The sequence below is a fragment of the Juglans microcarpa x Juglans regia genome, chromosome 1S (genome assembly GCF_004785595.1).
Source record: "Juglans microcarpa x Juglans regia isolate MS1-56 chromosome 1S, Jm3101_v1.0, whole genome shotgun sequence".
NCBI classification, from domain to species: domain Eukaryota; kingdom Viridiplantae; phylum Streptophyta; class Magnoliopsida; order Fagales; family Juglandaceae; genus Juglans; species Juglans microcarpa x Juglans regia.
This window is the reverse complement of record NC_054595.1, coordinates 8494221-8515587: the sequence shown is the minus strand read 5'-3', so window position 1 is coordinate 8515587 and position 21367 is coordinate 8494221. Positions and strand designations below refer to the sequence as shown.

Below are 21367 nucleotides of genomic sequence, written 5' to 3'. Positions count from 1 at the left end.
GGAATCAGGAATTGGATCAATATTATCCTAAACCCATCAGACAAATTACAGATCTCTGCTTCTGAAGCTCATAACTTTCAGCTATTTTCTACATTAGCTATGGATAACTTATGGTTTATAAGGAATCAGATCACACACAACATTGCAAACCATATAGTTCATTACTTTATAACAAAAATGTAGGATCTATATATAGAACATGAAAGGGCCTGGGAGTTGAAGTTCATAGATTCACACCATAGCTGGAGTCCCCCTGAATCTGATGACACCTTCTCTATCACCTTTGATGTGGTAGCTAGAAATTATAGGAGCACTTCATTAGCAGTATGTAGAAATAGTTTGGGCAGATTGCAATTTGTTGTAGCACATCACAATTGGAGTGCTGATCCAAACATCGGGGAAGCTATTGCTGCCTTTATAGGTGTACAAGAAGCACATACAAGGAAGATCACTAAAGTTGTTCTTCAAGGAGATTCTCTAAATACCATCCACTCCATCAATAATCCTCATAAAGCCATCAATTGGGAAACAGAAGGGATAGCTTGAGACACAAGGTTTCTACTTCAAGATCTTCAAGCATGGCAAGCTGAAAAAATACATCGACCTCAGAATCAATGCGCACATTCTATTGCGCAATGGGCTCATTCCAACCTAGAGTTTGGAAATATCCCACTAATCAAAATACCCACCTGTTTGCTAGAATTCCCAAGTGGAAAAGACCCACCATCTGTAACTTACTAGCTCTTAGCTTTCATATTTCTCGTTCTGTGCTTTATGTTTCGACTGTTGGGTTATGTTTAATCTGGTTGCTTTTGTGTTGTAAGGAACAATTTTAGTTTTTGTAATGAATATCAACTACTTGCTGAGAAAAAAAAAAGTACTCTTTCCAAATTTGACTAAATTAGGTGGATATATTTTTTACTCTGGCTAACTTATATATATAAATTACATTTCACATTGGCTTAGCTAATTCTTTATTAATTATACTACTAAAGTATTAATTTTTATTTCTTTTATGTTTTTTTTTTCAGATATTATTGTTTTATATATATATATATATATATGTACTTCAATGCTGACAGAATTAGAGATAAATAAAAACAAATTTTGCCTTATTAATACTGGTGCTCGACTGTTAATATTGGCTTAAACGCTAGCCACAAATATATATCTTGGCCATGCATTTACAGCTCCATCAACATATATCTTTGAATGGAACTGTCCACAGCCATGAACGTTGTTTTTATATCTTATTTTGATCTCTGCCTCCCGATTACCCAAATTCTAACTTCTCTGCTTCCCTCTTTCGAAAATTATGAAAATAAAAATATAAGTATTTCAAAACCATATAAAATAGATGCATAAAAAAAGTAGATACACACATACATATATATATATATATATATGATTAATCTAACCTGAGGGTTTTAAATTTTGTCTAAAATCTTTTCTAAACAAATGCTAATGCACTTGATTGGATTAAAGTGAGTAAATATGCATAAATAAAAAAATTTTCTCATCAGATACAAAAAAAATACTCTTATATCCTATGAAAATAACTCACATCCTACGAAAAAGGTATAGATATGGGATGTGTGACGCGAACAGTTGTTAATTTGTAAAAATACTTTTTTTTTTTTAATTCCTTGTCGGGTCCACGTGGTGCCTACCAATTGTCCTGGCCACCACTAATCTCCCTCTCTCTCTCTCTCTGCAGTCTTTGAACTTTACCAACCGAGGCAGCTTCCACGAAGACGAAACGAAGCGCAGCTGCTCCATCATCACGACTTAATTAAAAGGCATCAACCCCTCTGGAAGTCGTGTTGACCATAAACCCCGCGAAACAAACAACCGGATCCTGCTAGCTCATGTCCAGTAGCCATTGTCGCAGGCAGCATGCAGTACTACTCTTAGCAGGCGAGCCGTCCTATATATCATGTGTAAGATCATGAAATTCTGTCCTAATTCGTTTATGTCTAATTTGATTGCCAACGTAAGCACGGGATCAAGAATATGGTATATAATAGCTAGCTGCATGAATAATATCATGATCATCCATATCTTGTCTCTCTCGATTATCATAAGGATCGATGGCTTTGTGTGGCATCCACCTTATAATAATCGAGATTATGTTGTTCCTCGGACTCTTGACTCTACCTCCTGAATTGCTTGAGATTATGTTGAATTGATCATAGGGCTGCATGTTGCTATGGATTGAGATATTTACTATTCATCTATTTAATATAATTGCTCTATGCAGCTTTGGGGACTGCCAAACAAACATAAAGAACTACGTACGTCAAGGTGGTTCTGAGACGTTGTCATGATCGAGATCTAAGTAGTTGTGAGCTGCTGCTAATGAGATTTCCTCATAAATCATAACACAAATTAAAGTCTAGTAAGATATTTGGGGTCAGGTATGCAAGTTTTGATCCCTTTTTGAGTTTCATTATTCTTTTCTTCTAAATAAAATTAATAGGTTCACATTCATGGTAAAATTGTTGGTGCATGGATATTAGAATTCTTGTTTGAGGACTTAAAAGGGGGTGAAAAATATAACTTTTCAGTATCTTAGTCTCAAATTCATGGTGCCAAATCTTGATATTTTGGTTGTTAGAGTTTGAAGAAATAAGTCAAGTCAAAGTAGTTTGAAATGTATGAAATAGGTTGAGATGTGTTTAACTTTTTAATAGAAAATTAAAAGAGTAATGGTCTCGTCAATGATTGATTTGAGTTGAATTGAAATGAGTTGAGTTGATATTCCAAACACAGCTTATCAGAATATATTGAAGGGACCAAATCATGCATTTAACATTATTATAATATAAATTAATGCACTAACACTATCTAAAAATTTGGCAGATACTACACCTAATTACGTGCGATGACGAGTCCTAGCTAGAACAGCCTTTAAGTTCCGGCCTCTTGATCATGGTTAAGCTCATTTTTATTTATTGCACTTTAATTTGCTTGATCTCCTTTAATTACTAAAGCCAGATTGCATAAGGATTTGTCTTGCTCCAACTATTTTCAATTTACATACCATCATGTCATGATATTTTTATTTAAATTTGCTTGTAAAAAATAATGGAATTAAGTCATAACTCTGGCTGAAACGAAAAAAAATCCAAACAGTTCTGCTACAGGTACACAGGGTTGGGTACCTTTGGAGGAATCGGCAGACGTGGTAACATATTAAAAAAAAAAACATAAAATGAGAGGGAAATGAAATGAAACCCACTGGTGCCGTCTACAAGCTCGACGACGAGCACTCCCCCACGTCGTCTCATTCTCCCTACCTAGCAACCATAACCGCATGCTCCTCCCTCATTTGTCAACCCAACGAAGAAACCACTGCACCACCCTAGCGCTGGAAGCACCACCCTTGTGAAATAGCCAAATCGTGAGCCCAAAGCCCTAATGAAGATTGAATATGGATAAAATCTTTGTTGCTCACAAAACAGTTGTATATTCACACACTAATTGATACACAGATAAGTATACATGTTCTATTCTAAGTAAGAAGACTAAAATTGTGGCTGAAATTTCTGTTGGTTATCGAGTCAAATAGAGTCATAAATCCTTTATGATTTTCTAACTGTTACAATAGTGTTTCATGCCTGATGCTCAGCTTGATTCAAGGAATCATCCTTTATAAGCCCCACCGTGCACCACAGCTTTTCACCACCACCTTCCGAGCCTTCTCCACACCGCAACAGCCACGCCCAGCCCTTCACTTCGTCCATTGCCCAGCCCCCCCACGGCCTGGGTCCTCCATATCCAGAAACGAGAAGCAACCCACGCACACGTCAACCTTCATTAGAGGAGAACCGGACAAGACCACCAAGTACTGCCCAAGCTCCTCCTTGTCATTGCCACCCTGTACCAAGAACCACCAACCACCGCCTAGGGCCTCCACCTCTCGCCATTACTCCACGCCACAATCGATTGAAACATACTCTATTTTTCTACTCCGAAACAGAGCATTCTGCCAACCACCACGGAAGCCCAATCCTCCACCACCCTCTCGGTTGCTCCATGACATGTTGTGCCGCCGCATATCCTCCATCCCGCAGTCTTTATCCCCAACGACTCCTGCTCTAACCACTAGCTCTTTGCCTCTCTCGATAAGACCCCCAAATTGCCACCTCTCCTCCTCTTCTCTCCATCATTGGTCAATATCATGAAACCTAACCTTCCCCTCCCCCCCCCCCCCCACTATAAAGAGCTCGTGCCTCCGTGAGCCACCATCAAAGGGTATCTCCACCCTTCTCGGTTGTTCTCTTGGTAAAACTCTCACTCTCTTTCTAAGTCTCGGTCCCTCCCTCAAGTTAGTTTTCTCTCACTGTATTCTCTTTTTCATAAGGGTGTTTTGTGTTTCGTCTATGGGGGTGTTTCAACGCACCGTTTCATTATTGTGCACGTGGAGGGATGGGTAAGCTGGGGTTCCCAACCCCAACTGCAAGTAGAGTTTTTCAAATCGAAATGAAAACTCATTGGCATTCAACAACTCTTGAGACTTGGTAGGCCGTCAGCCGTCTATATTCTAGACAAATTCAAGATATGGAATTAAAGAAATTTTGCAAACATAATTAATTTGTTTTGCAAGCTCCATCAATCTTTATTTCATGTTTGTGCTCTCGTCGCAAATACCCATAACAATCGCTGCATTTGATCATTTTCGGTGATTTATAAACCGTTGCAGGTTCGACGAAATCCTAAAGCCGCTTTTGATCAATTTCAGCGATAGGCAAAAATCGTCACAAAAAGTACTATTACTGGCGATTTTAGTCTGTTGCAAATGTCTGTCCAAAAAATTGACGAAAATGGCCTTCCCGTTTACCATTAAATCACCGAGAAAAGTTATTTCCGGCGATATGTATCGTCACAAAAAGTTAATAAATCGCCGCAAATAACTCATTATTTTTTCCAGCGATTTTAAATTATCATCGTCGTTAAGTATTTCCAACGAGTAAGTTTCGCCACAAAAAACTATTTTCGGCGATTTTATGTCATCGAAAATATCTTCATGCTATGAAAAAATTATTTCCAGTAAATTTTACTTGCCGGAAAAGGTGTTTCAAAAAATAAAACAAAAATGCACAAAACAGAATACAGAAAAAATATTATACACATCCAAGTTTTGCAGGCTTCACAATTTTACCTTACACTATGGATTGCACTAATATTCTTTTTACATACTCAAAAAAGATCCTAAGTCTATGGTAACTTAAATAAAGAACCCAAAATCTATAGTAACTACACTAAAAATTGCACCAAAACTAATCTCAAACTTGTTGAAAGGGAAAAAACTTAGTTGAGCAAGATCATTGAGCTTAACAACAAAATACTCTAAAAAAACACATTTGCAGGAGCACCCTGCAAGGATTGAAGAGTATCACAAGAATGCTAAATAAAATTTGCCAATTGAGAACAAAATTAATGTAACTTAGTTCACTTTTTGTAGATTTTATTTTCTTGGCTTGCCAACAATCACATTGCATAACCACAAATAGGCAGAACCGATAGCTGAGATCATATAAAATCTTTGTATTCACACTTCTATACAATCCTAGTAAGTGAAGAGGCATATATCCATTTTGTTCAAAATTTTGAGCATGAAACTTTATGAAATCAGAAGTTAACTTGTTACATTATGTGTCAAACTAAGACAAGTAATTCCAAATGATTCTGTAACTCCATAAAAGCACCAAGCCATTAATGGGACTGATTTGCAGCAACTAACTCAAACCAGAAACATAGTAATAATAGATGACAGTTTGTTTTTTTCAGCTCAAACTTGAACTAGTTTAAGTTGTTTCTCTAACCTTCGAGCTTCCTCCTTTTTCGATAGACTTCACTATAGTTTTTGTGATTTCTATGAAGGTTTTTCTAATGTCACATATTGAGATTTTAAGGTCATTTGGTATTCCTAATAGTAAGAAAACAGAAAGATCTACACAACTCAATGTTAGAATCTATGGTGAATTCTCTTACTGTTTGCTTATGGTCTCCTCAGAATTTCTTCATTTCTTCTTACGTAAGACTCCACTATTGAATCCCCTCATATGTCCATGATTAAAGTTGGTCAGTAGCTAGATAATTGAGCCCAAACAAAAGCAAAGCAGAAAATAAATTCATTCTACAGCATAGGAAATAATTCAGCAATAAATCAGTAGATTTAATTCTTTGTTCTCTTAACATTTCAACCTCTTATTTTTCATTTTCTCTTCCTTTATTCTATCCCTCCATCTCAACCTCAAGAGGTGACATGAGAAGTACCAAGTGAAGTCAAATTTCAACCAAAACCAGCTCTAAGCAACCAAAACGAACTCTAACCAAGTGTACTTGTTTTGAATCAAGTATATAGAAGACCACATACAAGTAGCAGCTTAAGATTGAAGTTGGTGTAAGTTGGATGCATCTATAATTGAAAAGAAAATACAAAATTTAAGCAAAAAGAACACTATTTGCCACAAATAGTTGAACATAGTGGGAAACCAATGTATTTTTTGGTTGAACTTTCCATTCCATGTCAATATTACCAATTACAGATTTCAATTCGAAGGATTTGGGCCATTTTAAGTTTCACAAGCTTACTGGGAAACATTTTTGTCTAATTTACAATTGTTACCCGTGAATTAATGAGAGATAAATTGAAGTGATTTTATAATTGTTAATACTAACCACAATGAATATGTTGAATCCAAATCAAGCTGCTGAGATGAGCAATGGCAACTGCTGTGCAAAGCTTCATATATTCTCACCCTCACACTATTTTCAGATCCTACAAATGAGGGAATCCAATACTTGATCCTTTCAAATCAGATGTCCTGATAAACATGACAGATCAGTACGAATCAAATGTACCATCCTTCAGATTTCACATTTCTACTCAATTAATTCTTCACGCCATAAATATAGGCAATTAATTAATGAGTGAATAAATGAACTATATCCCCATATATATATATATATATATATATATATGTATATAGTGCTTGGAGTCAGCCGATAAGATGAGACATGGATAAGGATACCAAAAGGAAAAGGAGAGAGAATCCATGCAAAATGGGGGAGGGAATTAGCAACTTATGCCAAAGAAACAGTTAAGATCAACTAATTATATATAAAAAAAAAAAAAAAAAATAGGAACTGGAATGCTGAAAGTGAGAGGGAATTCTTTTCTTTTATATTTTTTTTATAAGTTTTACTCATTTGAAATATAAAATAGATGTTAAAGACATGTAGAGCATCTGAAGGCATGAACCTTATTGTTAAAAAAAAACAGAGAAATAAACTAAAAATTCTAGTAAATATCATGGGTGGAAGCTCTTCTAATATTCGAATGGGATGCACGGCTTGATGTAGTCTTTAGTTTCTTACAGCATGGGAGTTTTAAGTGATATGCAGAATCAATATTTAACATATATTGGCTTTGTTTTCCTTGCCTTTAACTCATTCATTGGACTAAATTCTGCTTTGAGTTTGAGTCCCCACATGCCCTAGTATCGTTATAAATTAACAGGCATGAAAATATATTAGATCAGAAAAAGGTAGTCTTGGCAACTGGCAAATGCCTTATGATTCATGCCAAATAGAGAGAATGTCACAAGAAGATATAAAACGACATTGATTCCAACAAATCAATAAATATATCTATTAGTAAATTCCACTCTCAATCTACATTGAAACCAAAGTACTAATATGAAACTAAAAAAAAAAAAGTTGAAAAACACATGCTTTTACCCGTCAAAACTCACTACCCAGCTGATAAAAAGAACATAAAATTAAAACATGAATCATGTTCATATATATATATATATATATATATATATATATGATATATATGAACATGCATCATGCATCATGTACATGACCAATGATTTGTATATATCCCAGATGCATAACCTTAATTGATTGATCCTATGGATCTACAACCAGTTCCAATACTGCATGATTCTGAAAAAGGAAGTTACATACATAATCTCGGTTTGAAAATCAGATTCCCCTATATAATATGGCAAAGATCAGAAAAATGGCCTCTCCATCCCCGAGAGACTGAAAAATGATAAAGAGCATTTGTGCAAGAAATACTTACTTTGATTGGGGATCCGAGCGTTCAGAAGAGGAATGCATTCACTTCAAATTGGAAGCCAATGGACGTCGTTCAGCGTTGAGAGGGAAATCGACGCCAGAATACCGTGGTCATCGCACCTGAATACAGAGCCCTTCGGCCAACTCAACTCTTGCACAAATCAAATAAATTGAAATAAAGGTTTTGAATAGACTAGATTAAGGGTACCACCCCTCAATCCCCAACAATTTTCATATGGTCATTGAAGAAACCCTAAACCGCGCAGTGGTGGAAATGAAATTACCTACAGCTAGCCATCGTTTCCACTAGAGAGATGATGGTTGTGGCCTTCGTCGGGTCCCTTCACTGGAGTATGTTTTCAGATGAAAAAGAAATCACCGATATAGGCACTGCGAGTTCCAGCAAGGGAAGGGGAAATGAGATTTCTTGTCAAAGGAGGTGATGATGTTTCACAGGAACTGGGGGAAATGTATTGAGACGAGGAGGTGAAATAAAGGGGTGGCGATGGCTTGGTGGGGTCGCTGGCAACGGGCTGTCCGCAGTGGAGACTTGAGGGAGAAGAGGGATTGGGGAGAGAGGGGAGGGGAAGACGGCTGGAAGAAATTAAATTGAGGGGGAAAGACGTGCACGGTTTAAATTTAATTATCGTTTCCGGCACTTTTAATTCACCACTACTAAGCGGTTCAGATGACTTTTACGGCAACAACTTTTGCCGCAAATAGTATATATTACGGCGATTTCTAAATTCGACGAATGGAAAATGCCGCTACAGTAAAGAATATTTTATTGTGACAACTAAAAATCTCCGCAATAAAATAAATAGTAAATTCCCACAAGGATTTTCAAATTTCGTGCTGGAATTAAGCAGCGACTTGAAAATTGCTGCAAATAAAGACTATTTATGACGATTTTTTTTTGCGACAATCTTAAAATCGTTAGAAAAAGTCTGATTTCTTATAGTGATATATAACGTCTGCTAATTAATTCGTCTCTATTTGAATTGATTAACAAATTATTTTCAGTGACAATGTTTAGTTTGAATTGGGCATGCATGCAGTTAATATTGGCCCTTAATTCTAAAATATATAGGAATTGAGAGAAAAAGAGAAAGATTTAAGAAACAATGAAAAACATTTACAAATTAATATTTAAGAACAGTTCTTATCTAAATGTAAAAGATGGATCACTGTAGCATAAATAATTTTCACATTTATTTTATATAATCTAGAAAATTTCAATTTATCATCTCCACACACCACATTTTTTATTTTTTATTTTTTTCTCTTACCAAATATGTGTTATATGGATGATGAATAGAAGAATTCAATAAGTTAAAGAATAATTAAAAAAAAAGTGTGATATGTAGTGTGTTTGGATGATGAATGTTAAAGCTCTATAATCTAATGGAAATTATCAACTCTAGTAGGCAAATTTGACTAAAGGTGGATATATTTTTTACTCTGGCTAACTTATATATATAAATTATATACCTTTTAATTCTTATTTATACTACTAAAATATTAATTTTTATTTCTTATATATTTTATAATTTTTTCAGATATTATAGTTTGGCATGCTAACATGAGTACGTGCACATATATGTACAAGTACGCAAATGCATATTGTCTATGTTATGCATGTATATATTAATTTACACTTCAATGCTGACAGAATTAGAGATAAATAAAAACAAATTTTGCCTTATTTTCTTTGAATGGAACTGTGATCCACAGCCATGAACGTTGTTTTTATATCTTATTTTCTTTGCCTCCCGATAATTACCCAAATGGTAACTTCTCTGCTTCACTCTTTAGAAAATTATGAAAATAAAAATATAAGTATTTCAAAACCATATAATTAAATAGATGCATAAAAAAAGTAGATATAAAGCTCACATATATATATGATTAATCTAACCTGATGTTTTTAAATTTTGTCTAAAATCTTTTCTAAACAAATGCTAATGCGCTTGATTGGATTAAAGTGGGCAAAATATGCATAAATAAAAATTCTTCTCATCAATCATTATTAACCCAATGAGAAACACCCACGTTCTATGAAAAAACAATTCACATCTTATGAAAAAAGCGGTGCTATAATCACCGAAATTGTGTTCCGAATAGTGTATTTTAGTTTTTTCTTTTTTATTTTCTTTTTTCATGTATTTTTTTAATCATCATAAACTTTTAAAAAAATAAAAAATTTTCAACATTATTAAAAATATTTTCTTAATCATTAAGTAAAAAATATAAAATATTAAAAAAAAAACCTTCATTCGGGATACTATTTGGGTCTCGAATTCAAAATCCAAAACATTTCTGTTATGAAAGAGAGGTATAGAATATATGATATGAACAGTTATTGATTTGTAAAAAAAGTTTTGTTTTAATTCCTTGTCGGGTCCACGTGGTGCCTACCAATTGTCCTGACCACCGCTAATCTCCCTCTCCCTCTCCCTCTCTCTCTCTCTCTCTCTCTCTCTCTCTGTGCAGTAGTCTTTGAACTTTACCAACCGAGGCAGCTTCCACGAAGACGAAACGAAGCGCAGCTGCTCCATCTTCACGGCTTAATTAAAAGGCATCAACCCCTTATTTCATAAACCCGAAACAAACAACCGGATCCTGCTAGCTCATGTCCAGTAGTAGCCATTGTCGTAGGCAGCAGTACTCTTAGCAGGCCAGCCGTCCTTTAGATCATGTGTAAGATCATGAAATTATGGTATATAATAGCTGCATGAATACTATGATCATCCATATAATCTTGTCTTTAATTCTCTCGATTAACATAAGGATCGATGGCTTTGTGTGGCATCCACCTTATAATAATCGAGATTATGTTTTTCCTCGGACTCTTGACTCTACCTCTCGTGAATTGCTTGAGATTATGTTGAGTTGATCATAGGGCTGCATGCTGCTATGGATTGAGATATTTATTATTCATGTATTTAATATAATTGTCTATGCAGGTTTGGGGACTGCCAAACAAACATAAAGAACTACGTACTTCAAGGTGGTTCTGAGACGTTGTCATGAGATCTAAGTTGTGAGCAGCTGCTGCTAATGATATTCCTCATAAATCATAACACAAATTAAAGTCTAGTAAGATATTTGGGGTCAGGTATGCAAGTTACTTTGGTTAACTGCCAAATAAATTAATACCAACATGAAAGCTCCCTCAACTTACTTGCAACTTACTTTGCAATTAAGTAGATTCTTCTTATGCTCATCTTCGGTTAACTCCTAGCTATGATCAGGCATTACTGTTTCTTGGTCCAAGGTCTATGTTTCAATATAAAGTTGAGGCATGTAAATTTGGGTGCAATTTGGATAGTGAGATGAGATTAGATAAAATTAGTTGAGAGTTGAATAAAATATTATTAGAATATTATATTTTAATATTATTATTATTTTAGAATTTGAAAAAAATTAATTGTTTATTATATTTTATGTGAGAATTTTAAAAAGTTATAACGATGAGATGAAATGAGATTACTTTCTAGGAGGCCTCCTAAACTACCTCCAAGGCTTGTATAGTCCCAACTTGTGGTGAACTCTTTTTTTTTGTTTTTTTTTTTAAATAAAATAGAAAAAAAACAAGTGATGCTAGATATATTACACTCCTACTCTTATAGAAATTAAGTGATAATTGAACAGAGCACAATATATCCAAATAGTATTTTATTATATATCAATCACTATTCACTCTCACATTTTATATTTGATAATTTTTTTTTTTTTAACATAAGGTGTAAGGTGTGAAAGTAGTGAATAGTAACTGATGAGAAGAATTATTCATCCAAATATCATACCATTTTCTTGTCATTTGATTTATCCAACTTTCACCCAAGAATTATAAAACGATGGAAAGAGCTAGATTTAATTATTTACTTTACACCCTTAACACAAAGCTCTCTCAGCATAAAAACATATCATAAATAAACCAACTTTTCTAATAAGTTGTCTCCAAAGTATAATGTGTGATGAGTTTGTGATTAGTTTTCCAAATTAGTATTTATTTTCCACAAGATAGAGTTTTTCCCCTTTATGCACTTATTGAATTTGAGATTCTGATATTATTTAAGCTAGGTTTAATACAAAGTTAATCCTTGAGTTTTTACCGGTTTGTGAAAAGCATCCTGAGTTTTTAATTTTAGCGATTTACTCTTTATTGAAAAATTTAAAGAATTATAAAAGAGAAATGCTTGGATGACTCCAAATGTACCCACCAAATATGCCCCCATCGTGTATTTTATTTATTTAATTTAGTGTCAAGGAAGTGACTACTATTGAGTTTGTGAATTTTTTTATTTTTTTAAAAATGCTTAAATATTTTTAAAAAATGTTTGAAAGAAAAAAGAAAAATAATTTTTTAATTTTTTTAAAAATTTTCAAAAATGTTTAAAAAATATTTGAAAGAAAAAGAAAAAAAAAGTACAATCACACTACGGGGCATATTTACGAGTCATCCTAGAATTATCCATTATAAAATATATTCAAACAAGACAAAGTTACTTTAAAAAAAATGCAAAAACTCTAAGAAAATGAAAAATAAGAAACCATAAAAATATTAATAAATATTTAAAACATAAAATACATAAAATAAAAAGATTAAAAAATTAAAAAGAAAGAACAGGGAGTAAAAAGTTAAAATCAAAACAAAATATATTATAATAAAAAACTAAAAACTATAGTGAACTACCTCCTAGGGGGCCTCTGGAGGTCCTAAACTAACTCCACGGCTTGTATAGTCTCGTAGTAATACTGCTCATCATCTCAATTTCTATCATCATCTCATCATCTTATGATGTATCATTAGATAATTAAAGATTATTTATTATATTTCATTTATAAACTTATCATCTAATGCCACTGGCTTCGTTTGGAACATAAACTCATTTCAACTTATCATTACAACTTTTTTAAATTCTAACACAAAATATAATAAATAATTTAATTTTTTCAAATCTCAAAATAATAATAATATTCTAACAATATTTTATCATCTCAACTCAACTCAACTCAGTTCAACATCCAAACGCAGCCAGATCATGTGTATCAAAAACTTTTGTGGAAAGGATCCCCGATCGCCTGTGGACTTGCCCACAGCGAGAATCGATGGTTTTGAAATAAAGAAATATTTTAGCTATAAAATAAAAATTTATAAAAATAAATTCATAAATTGACGTGGTGTAGTGTGGTATATCACATTGTAAAATTAGTTTTGTTGTAAAATAGATAGAATGGATCATACGAAACTACTTCAAATTATAAATTTATTTTTATAAAATATTTTTATAGTTATAATATGTATCACGTTCCCTTTAAAATATTTATTAGTACATAGGAGCATATGAAAGTGGGGAACACAATCGACCAACAAAAGGAAATGTCCAAAATGTGATTGAAACCCCACTCTTTCACGCTTCGTTTAGAAATACAACTTATCTCAATTTATTATTATAATTTTTTCAAATTTCAATACAAAATATAATAAATAATTTAATTTTTTTAAATCTTAAAATAATAATAATAATAATAATAATAATAATAAATAATATTTTAATAATATTTTATCAACTCAACTCAATTTAATTTACTTCAACATCTAAACGCACTCTCAACCTTTCTTGATGGATAAGGCAATGAAACCAAAACGAGTGAATATGAGATGGTGGGGTCGGCAAAACATGGCTAGCAAGTTCATGTCCCACTTCTTGAAGTTTCCGTGATAAACTCAAAAGCAAAACAATGTTTGATGCTAAAGAGAACATTTTTCAACATATTTTAATTTTATTATTGCTGCAATAATAATAATAATAATAATAATAATAATAATAATAATAAATATTTTTACCAAACTCAAAAGATTTTCCACAACATATTATTTGTTAATTCTTAATATAACTATCTCGGTCCTGTTTATATTTAAAATTCTTATCAATTTATTTCATCTTATAATTATAAATTTTTTAAATTTTCATACAAAATATAATAAATAATTTAATTTTTTTAAATTTTAAAATAATAATAATATTAAAAAATAATATTTTATTAACTTATCTAAAATTATTTTAACTTATCACAGCTATTTTTTAATACACACGTGCCTAACAAGATTTTTTTTTTTTTTCAAATATAAACCTATTTTTTAATTTTCCACGACATATTAATGGCCAATCCAAAACTCGCATTCACCTGAAGCTGCAGAGTAGCTTCTTAAGTAAGCTAAAGGCCATGATCCATTGACCTGTCTCAAGTCAAGTCATTGGAATGCGTAAAATTAAAGAAAATGTTATTCGAATTATTTAAAATTATTATTCGACTTTTTAATATAAAATAAGTTGAGATTAAAATTAAAAATTAAATAAAATATATATTTTTAATATTATTTTTATTTTAAAATTTAAAAAATTAAATTATTTATTTTATTTTTTAACATCTGAGAATATTAAATTATTTATTTTATTTTATATAAGAATTTAAAAAAATTATAATGATTAGATAAGATAAGATAAAATAAATTAAGAAGAGTTGTAAAAAATATAAAGAGCGCTAAAGTTATTGTTCAATTATTTTAATTATTTTATTTTTTTATTTAATAATTAAAAAAATGACTTTTAGTAAAATTGAATATTTATTTATTTTTTACTTAATTATTAAAAGATATTAAAAAATTATTGAAAAAAAAAAAGAAAAACACTAGCTCTAGAACTAGACATAAATCAAAGCTATATATACTTCTTTCTCTATTCTGTTACAATTGCTGTCTTTGATCCTTTCTCGTCTTTCTCTGGGTTCTCTATTTCCTTTCATAATTTTTTTTTTTTTTTTGTATTAAAAATTTGGAAGTTAAAAGAGTTGGCGAGCACAATAATGGAATCAATTGTGGGATACAGATTCCACCCGACCGATGAAGAGCTCGTCGACCATTATCTCAGGCTCAAAAGGCTCGGTAAGGATTCCGAAGTCCGTGTCATTGCTGAAGTCGATATCTGCAAGTGGGAGCCTTCCGACTTACCCAGTACGTATCCTGCATCCCTTTTTCTCGCTAAGATCAACAACAGATAGTGTCTATTCAGTTTCCAAGCAACTGGTCCTTCAAATATCTTGATTTCGTTCGATTCAAAATTGCTAGTACAGTACTTGCATACTGGTTGGAGCTTCTGTAATCAAAGGTCTTGTTCATGTTTGTGCAGGGCTTTCGGTGATCAAGTCAGATGATCAAGAATGGTTCTTTTTCTGTCGCCGAGAATTGAAGTACTCGAGCAGTCACCGGACGAACAGGGCGACCAAATCCGGGTATTGGAAAGCCACCGGTAACGATAGGAAAATCAAGGCCAAACGCACCAACAAGGTGATTGGTAAAAAGAAGACTTTGGTGTTCCACAGAGGTCGTGTGCCTAATGGGGTTGGGACCGACTGGGTCATTCACGAGTATCACTCAACTAGCACTCTTCCTCACGAGGTTGGTAGCCATTTCATGCACTTTTAAGTTTTTCACTAATTGCTGCCTCTCTTTCTTGCGTACATGAAGAGATGAAGGTTTTTGTTGAATTCTTGAGCTGTATTAAGATGAGGGTAAACATACATTCCTTTTTTCTTTTTTACATATTTTGATGTGCTGGGACTATGTAGGAACGTTATGGTTTATGTTGTCTATAATCTTCAGGCCCTCGTGTTCTGCTACTCTCCATCTAGCCTGCACCCTTTATACTAAAGAGTGAGGCAGTCTGATCCGCCCTCAAGTAATTGTGTCCTCGAACTTGCGCTTTAAATGACTCATTAATCATGCCTTAGCATCTGCCCTTAGAGTAAGGCTGTCTGATCTGCTCTTAGAGTAACTGTGTATTAGAATTGTGCCTCAATTGACTAATAATGATGGATAGTTTTTTCAATTTAATATATTACCCTACCCACCGAAAAAGAAAAAAGAAAAAAAGAAAGCCTTAGATCTTTGCTTTAGGTGTTGTGTGTGTGATCGGCAAAGGAGAATATAGTAATAATAAACTACCCCAATTTTTTTTTTTTTATAGGAACTACCCCAATTCGTTTTGCTGGCAGAGCTGTGTCCTGTGCACATGTATGCAATTAGAAATATGCTCTATTAATTTATTACAGAGTTTCCTTACTTCAAGACGACGATTTTTTCTATTTACCGATCATATTCCTGCACTTGATTTTGGGAAAATTCTAGAGTTCAAGAGCTTCTTTGCCAAGTTGTTCTCAAATTACTTTTTTTTCATCCTTATTTTTCACAAGAGATTGTGAATTTTTTTATAATTTGTAACAACTAAACTTCTCTTAAAACGAAAAAGTAAATCTGTACAAATAGATGCCTATTGATTCAACCTAAATAGTCATTGATGTGATTAGAAGACCTTAAGCTATGCTTCTGATTTTAATGATTCACACTTTATTGTCTTTTGCCTTTATTGAGCTCCTGTTATTTACCACCACGAAGTAATTTGATTTGTTCTCCAATGTGCGTAGAAGGACTTTGTTCTCTGTCGCTTAATGAAAAAACATGACGTGAGGACTGATGTCTCAACTTGTGATGAAGTTGAAGCAAGCAGCTATCCTGCATCTGATTTTGAAAGTCAAGCTCCAGATGATTCAATTTTTGAGGTAAGGAGCATGTTGTATATAGATTTCCCTATCAAATTTAACATGGGGACCATGAGAAGCATATTTGGAACTTATATGTATTTGCTTATGATTCTTATTCTTACTTAACGTATATATTCAGCTAGAAGCAGACCTGGAACCATTCAACCTGGTACCAATGTTTCAGCCAACTTTTCAGCAAAAGGATTTTGAGTTTGAGTTGACAGTATCCAATACACAAGGATCCCCTTTCATCGAGCCTGTATCTCCCAACAGCCGTAACAATGAATTCAATTGGATTCAATTTCAGTCTGACAGAGATGAACAGGAAGAGGATACCACAGAGTTCTTGAATTCAGTTATTGTTGACCCAGATGAAAACTCCCAGGAAGAAATAAGGCACTTCCGTGACATCAGGTCACCTGAGTCATTACAAAAGGTGTACTTATGTGGTGGACCAAGCAGTGACACAGACACTGACAATGCCCAAGCACCGGTAATCTCTAATTACTGATGAACCACAAATCTTATCTCTATAGGAGAATATTACCAGTATCATTGAAACAGTATGCATGGCATATTAGTAAACGCTTTTGGGGATATTTCCTATAGTTTCTTGTTTGATGTCATGATGAAATAAAAATTTTCAGCTCTGTAGGCATTTTGCATTCATTAATGACCTCATACTTGGCTGCATTTCTTTCACTGGTGGCTTTCAAAACTTCTAATTTTAGACCTCATGGTTCCAGATATTGGGAAAATTAACTAGCACTTTGTGTCTGTATATTCCAGCATGACCGTTTGATGGGAACTTCAAGCTTGTTTAATGAGCATGTTAGTCCGCAAGAAGTCTGGCATCAAGCGTTAAAACTGCAATCTGGAACAGTAAGTTCGTCCTCGGCTAACCATGACCAGTATAGAAGCAGAAGAAGCATCTTTCATCATGATGATCTCGTGAACATACTTCGTCCTTCAATCAATCGCATTTCGAGAGTCAGGCCAAAATCTCCTGCAAAAGTAAGAACCTCCACACCTCAACATCAGCATAGATTGCGCCAGTCTGCAGGACAAAGAGTTGCACATAGAAGAGTCCAATTGCAGTATAACAATTCGCACAGAATAGTATCCCATGACAAGGTGAGAGAATCAAGGCCATTTTTCAAAAAAATAAAAAATTCAACTTCAATCCAAACATCTTTCAAGCTCAAAAAAATTTCAATTTCAACTTTTCAACTTTTCGAACTTTTCATCCAAACCGTTTGTCTCGATTTTGGTGGAAACTAAAAAATGCAAAAACCAAAACAACTTTTATAAAGACCAAAACAAAAACTAGAATAAAAAAATAATATTCAAACAACTTTTCAGCCCTCCCTATCCACTTTGATAAACCCCAATACAAAACATATTTAAAACAAATATATTTATATTGTTCCATCTCTTTTCACAAAACCCAGTAAACAATACATCTCAAAAAATTAACATCCTCACAGTTTCTCTTGACCAAATATAGCCTCGAGTTGCAGCATAGACAAAGTGAAAGAAAAGCCTGTCTCTGCTGAGATGTTCTTAAATTGAAGCAAAATGTATGTTTCATGATATCTGTATGTTATTTCGCTTCAAATCTATCTGTTCTCCTATTGCAGGCCAAAGATGCTTTAAGAGACAGTATTACAACTAGTCTGCCTCAGAAGGAAACATCCATTATGGACTCTGACAAAGAGCAGAAAATGGCTCAATGCACCAATACAAAGAAGAGTGACAAGTCAACAACATTGGATTCAGCTGAGAGTGATCGGAAGGGTTATTTCATTTTCGTAGAGGCATCTCAGCAAAGCCACGTATCTAGTCCTCCCTTGGTATATCTGGCCAAACTACTGTTTGGTTTATTTTTATTCCTGGTTATTATTCGGGAGGTGGTGGTGTACGGGATGTGATGCTAAACTTTACTCCCTGCCCCCAAAAAAATACGGTTCAAGAAAAACAGGCATGTTATTGTGATGTGATGAAACCTTTATACACTAGTATAAGTGATGCTTTCAGCGGTGTGCTTTTGAAGCGAAGGCATAGAGGTTTTCTTGCTCTCTTTTTCATTGTATAGGTTGAGGAGCCTTGTATATTATTTTTCAGGGATTTGCAGGAGACTCAAAAGTGTTTTCTCTGTTTTTCTTGAGGTGATTGTTCTGGTCCTTCCTTTTTCTTGGCTGATTCTCTTTCTATAGGGAAGAAAAGCTAGCTTTCCCAACGGTGGAAGGATAGAGTCAACTCAGGTCTGCTAATCCTTTTTGGGTAACAAAAGGCATGGCAAAATTTGGAGGCAGAAATTTGTTACTAGGAAGTCACAAACCATCTGTTATACATCCTCCTTTTGCTCTTTGATGATACGAATCCCATCATGAACATTCTGCCTCCCAAAAAAACCAAAACCCGCAATGCCAAGCAAGCTTCCCTCATGGTTTTTCATTGGTTTAGGAGACAAAGCTGAATCGCGTTCTTTACATACGAAATACTGTTATCAAACCATGATTGTTTCCTTTCTTTTCTTACTAGACAAACTGAAAACATTAGAAAGGATGAGTATGGGGTTGATTCATCAGCACCAGGCAGTCGAAATCCAAATGCGGGGGGAGGGGGGGTGCCATTATGGGAGTATGCAATGTTGGGTTTGTGGAGCCTGGGTTGTTGGTGTGTCGGCCTGATTTGGTGAACTGACCCGACACGGATGCATTATGGTCTTTTGGCAGATTTTCAAGGAGGTTTGGGCCATGTTTGCTTCAGCTTGGACTAATACTTGTGGGGGTCTAGGGAAAATTTTTGCCATTGATTGCAATTAGAAAAGTGCCAAATAGAAAGTTCGCTCAACGTTTGCATAACAGATGTCTTGAGCAATGCTTAGGCAGAAATTTGATTCGAGTCTCGCTCGATAGGTAGCTTGAGCGAATATCGGATAGAGATCTTGCTCGAAGCACGCTCGACACTTCGCTCTAGCAAATAATGCAGAAAAGTGAAAATTAAGATTTACATCATGTGACACTATAAATATGTATTTAATGAACAATTTAGCACGCTATGTGAGTGTCCTGAATAGTGTGATTTCGCCCTGAAAGTATATTTTGTGATTCCACAATTTAATAAAATCCTATGAAGCTCTATGGAGGTAGGCACGTTGCCGAACCACGTTAAATTTGTGTCGTGTGATTAATTTGCTTGTGTTTGTTGTTACTTGTTTGTCATCATTTTCTTACAACAACTAGTATCAAAAGCTAAAGTTTGGATCTAAAGGGAGAACGATGGTTGGAAATGAAGTGAAAGCACCTAGGATCGAGAAGTTTGATAGCACTGATTTTTAGTACTAGAGAATGCATATAGAGAACTACCTCTATGGAAGAAACTTCATCTTCCACTGTAAGAGAAGAAGCCAGAGAACATGGACGATGCTAATTAGAACTTGCTAGATCGACATGTTCTAGGGGTTATTCGGTTGATACTGTCAAGATTGGTTGCACACAATATTATTAAGGAGAAGACCACAATGAATCTCATGACGGCTTTGTCTGATATATATGCAACAGTCAGCAAATAACAAGGCGGGCCTAATGAAGAGGTTGTTCAACCTGAAGATGGCAGAATGTATGTCTATTGCCCAAAACTTGAATGAGTTTAACACTATCACAAACCAATTGTCGTCTGTAGAAATTGAGTTTGATGATGAGATTCAAGCATTAATCATGTTAGCATCATTGCTGAATAGTTGGGAGACCATGAGAATGGTTTTGAATAATTCTACTAGGAAGATGAAATTGAAATATGACGACATTCGAGATCTAATCCTTACTAAAGAGGCGTGCAATAAAGATTTTGGTGAGACCTCGTGTTCAGGTTTAGCCCTGAGCGTTGACAATCGGTGTAGGGGACACGACAGGCCAAGTTTCAGGAATAGAGGCAGAAGCAAGTTGAGATCTGGGCAACAGATCACTTGCTGGAATTGTGGCAAGCCAGGCAACATCAAAAGAGACTGTCGTTATCAGAATCAAAATCAGACTAAGGATGACGCTATGAATGTGATGGCTAAAGAAATACAAGATGCTCTATTTCTTGCAATGCATAGTCCAGTTGATGATTAGGTGTTGGATTCAGGGGCTTCGTTTCATAGCATCTCACATTGAGAGATCATGTAGAACTATATTGCTGGTGATTTTGGAAAGATGTACACGGCTGATGGAGAGGCACTAGATGTAGTGGAAGTGGGCGATGTGCACATCGCACTCCTAAACAAAAGCGTGTGGACTTTGCATAAAGTCAAACACATTCCAGATCTAAAGAAAAGCTTGATCTCTGTAGGACAGCTTGACAACAACGATCATACAATAGCATTTATTGGAAGAGCGTGGAAGGTCAGAAAGGGTGTGCTGGTCTTGGCACGTAGTAAGAGAACTAATATTTTGTATTTAACATCAGAGTCCAATGATGTACAGGAAAATATAGAGTTGCGTCAAAGCAGGCTTGGTCGCGAGAATCAGATGGGGAAGCAAAATCAAGTAAGTTTTGTTGTTCCTCATGTAAACCTAGGGAAATCTCCTAAGACCACGGTGCGGAGCAGAGGTGTGAAAGACGAGGACAGAGCATCTGATTTTCCAGGGACGTCTACACTTACAGTTGGTGCTCGCAG

The 21367-nt window shown here is 34.4% G+C and overlaps 1 protein-coding gene across 2 annotated transcripts; it reads left to right on the top strand.

Annotated features, from left to right (window-relative positions):
* The first annotated feature begins 1859 nt into the window (after positions 1 to 1859).
* Positions 1860 to 18849, top strand: LOC121246635 (protein NTM1-like 9). Of its 2 annotated transcripts, none has more exons than XM_041144847.1 (8): positions 1860 to 1940; positions 2261 to 2417; positions 14947 to 15118; positions 15294 to 15562; positions 16588 to 16722; positions 16844 to 17197; positions 17494 to 17838; positions 18345 to 18849. In XM_041144847.1, the coding sequence occupies exons 3-8, from the start codon at positions 14971 to 14973 to the stop codon at positions 18633 to 18635; spliced, it is 1542 nt and encodes a 513-aa protein (XP_041000781.1). In that variant the 5' UTR covers positions 1860 to 1940; positions 2261 to 2417; positions 14947 to 14970; the 3' UTR covers positions 18636 to 18849. The 2 variants fall into 2 exon arrangements, with proteins under 2 accessions (XP_041000781.1, XP_041000782.1); XM_041144848.1 differs by lacking the exons at positions 1860 to 1940; positions 2261 to 2417 and adding exons at positions 10574 to 10797; positions 11064 to 11215.
* The last annotated feature ends 2518 nt before the right edge of the window (positions 18850 to 21367 follow it).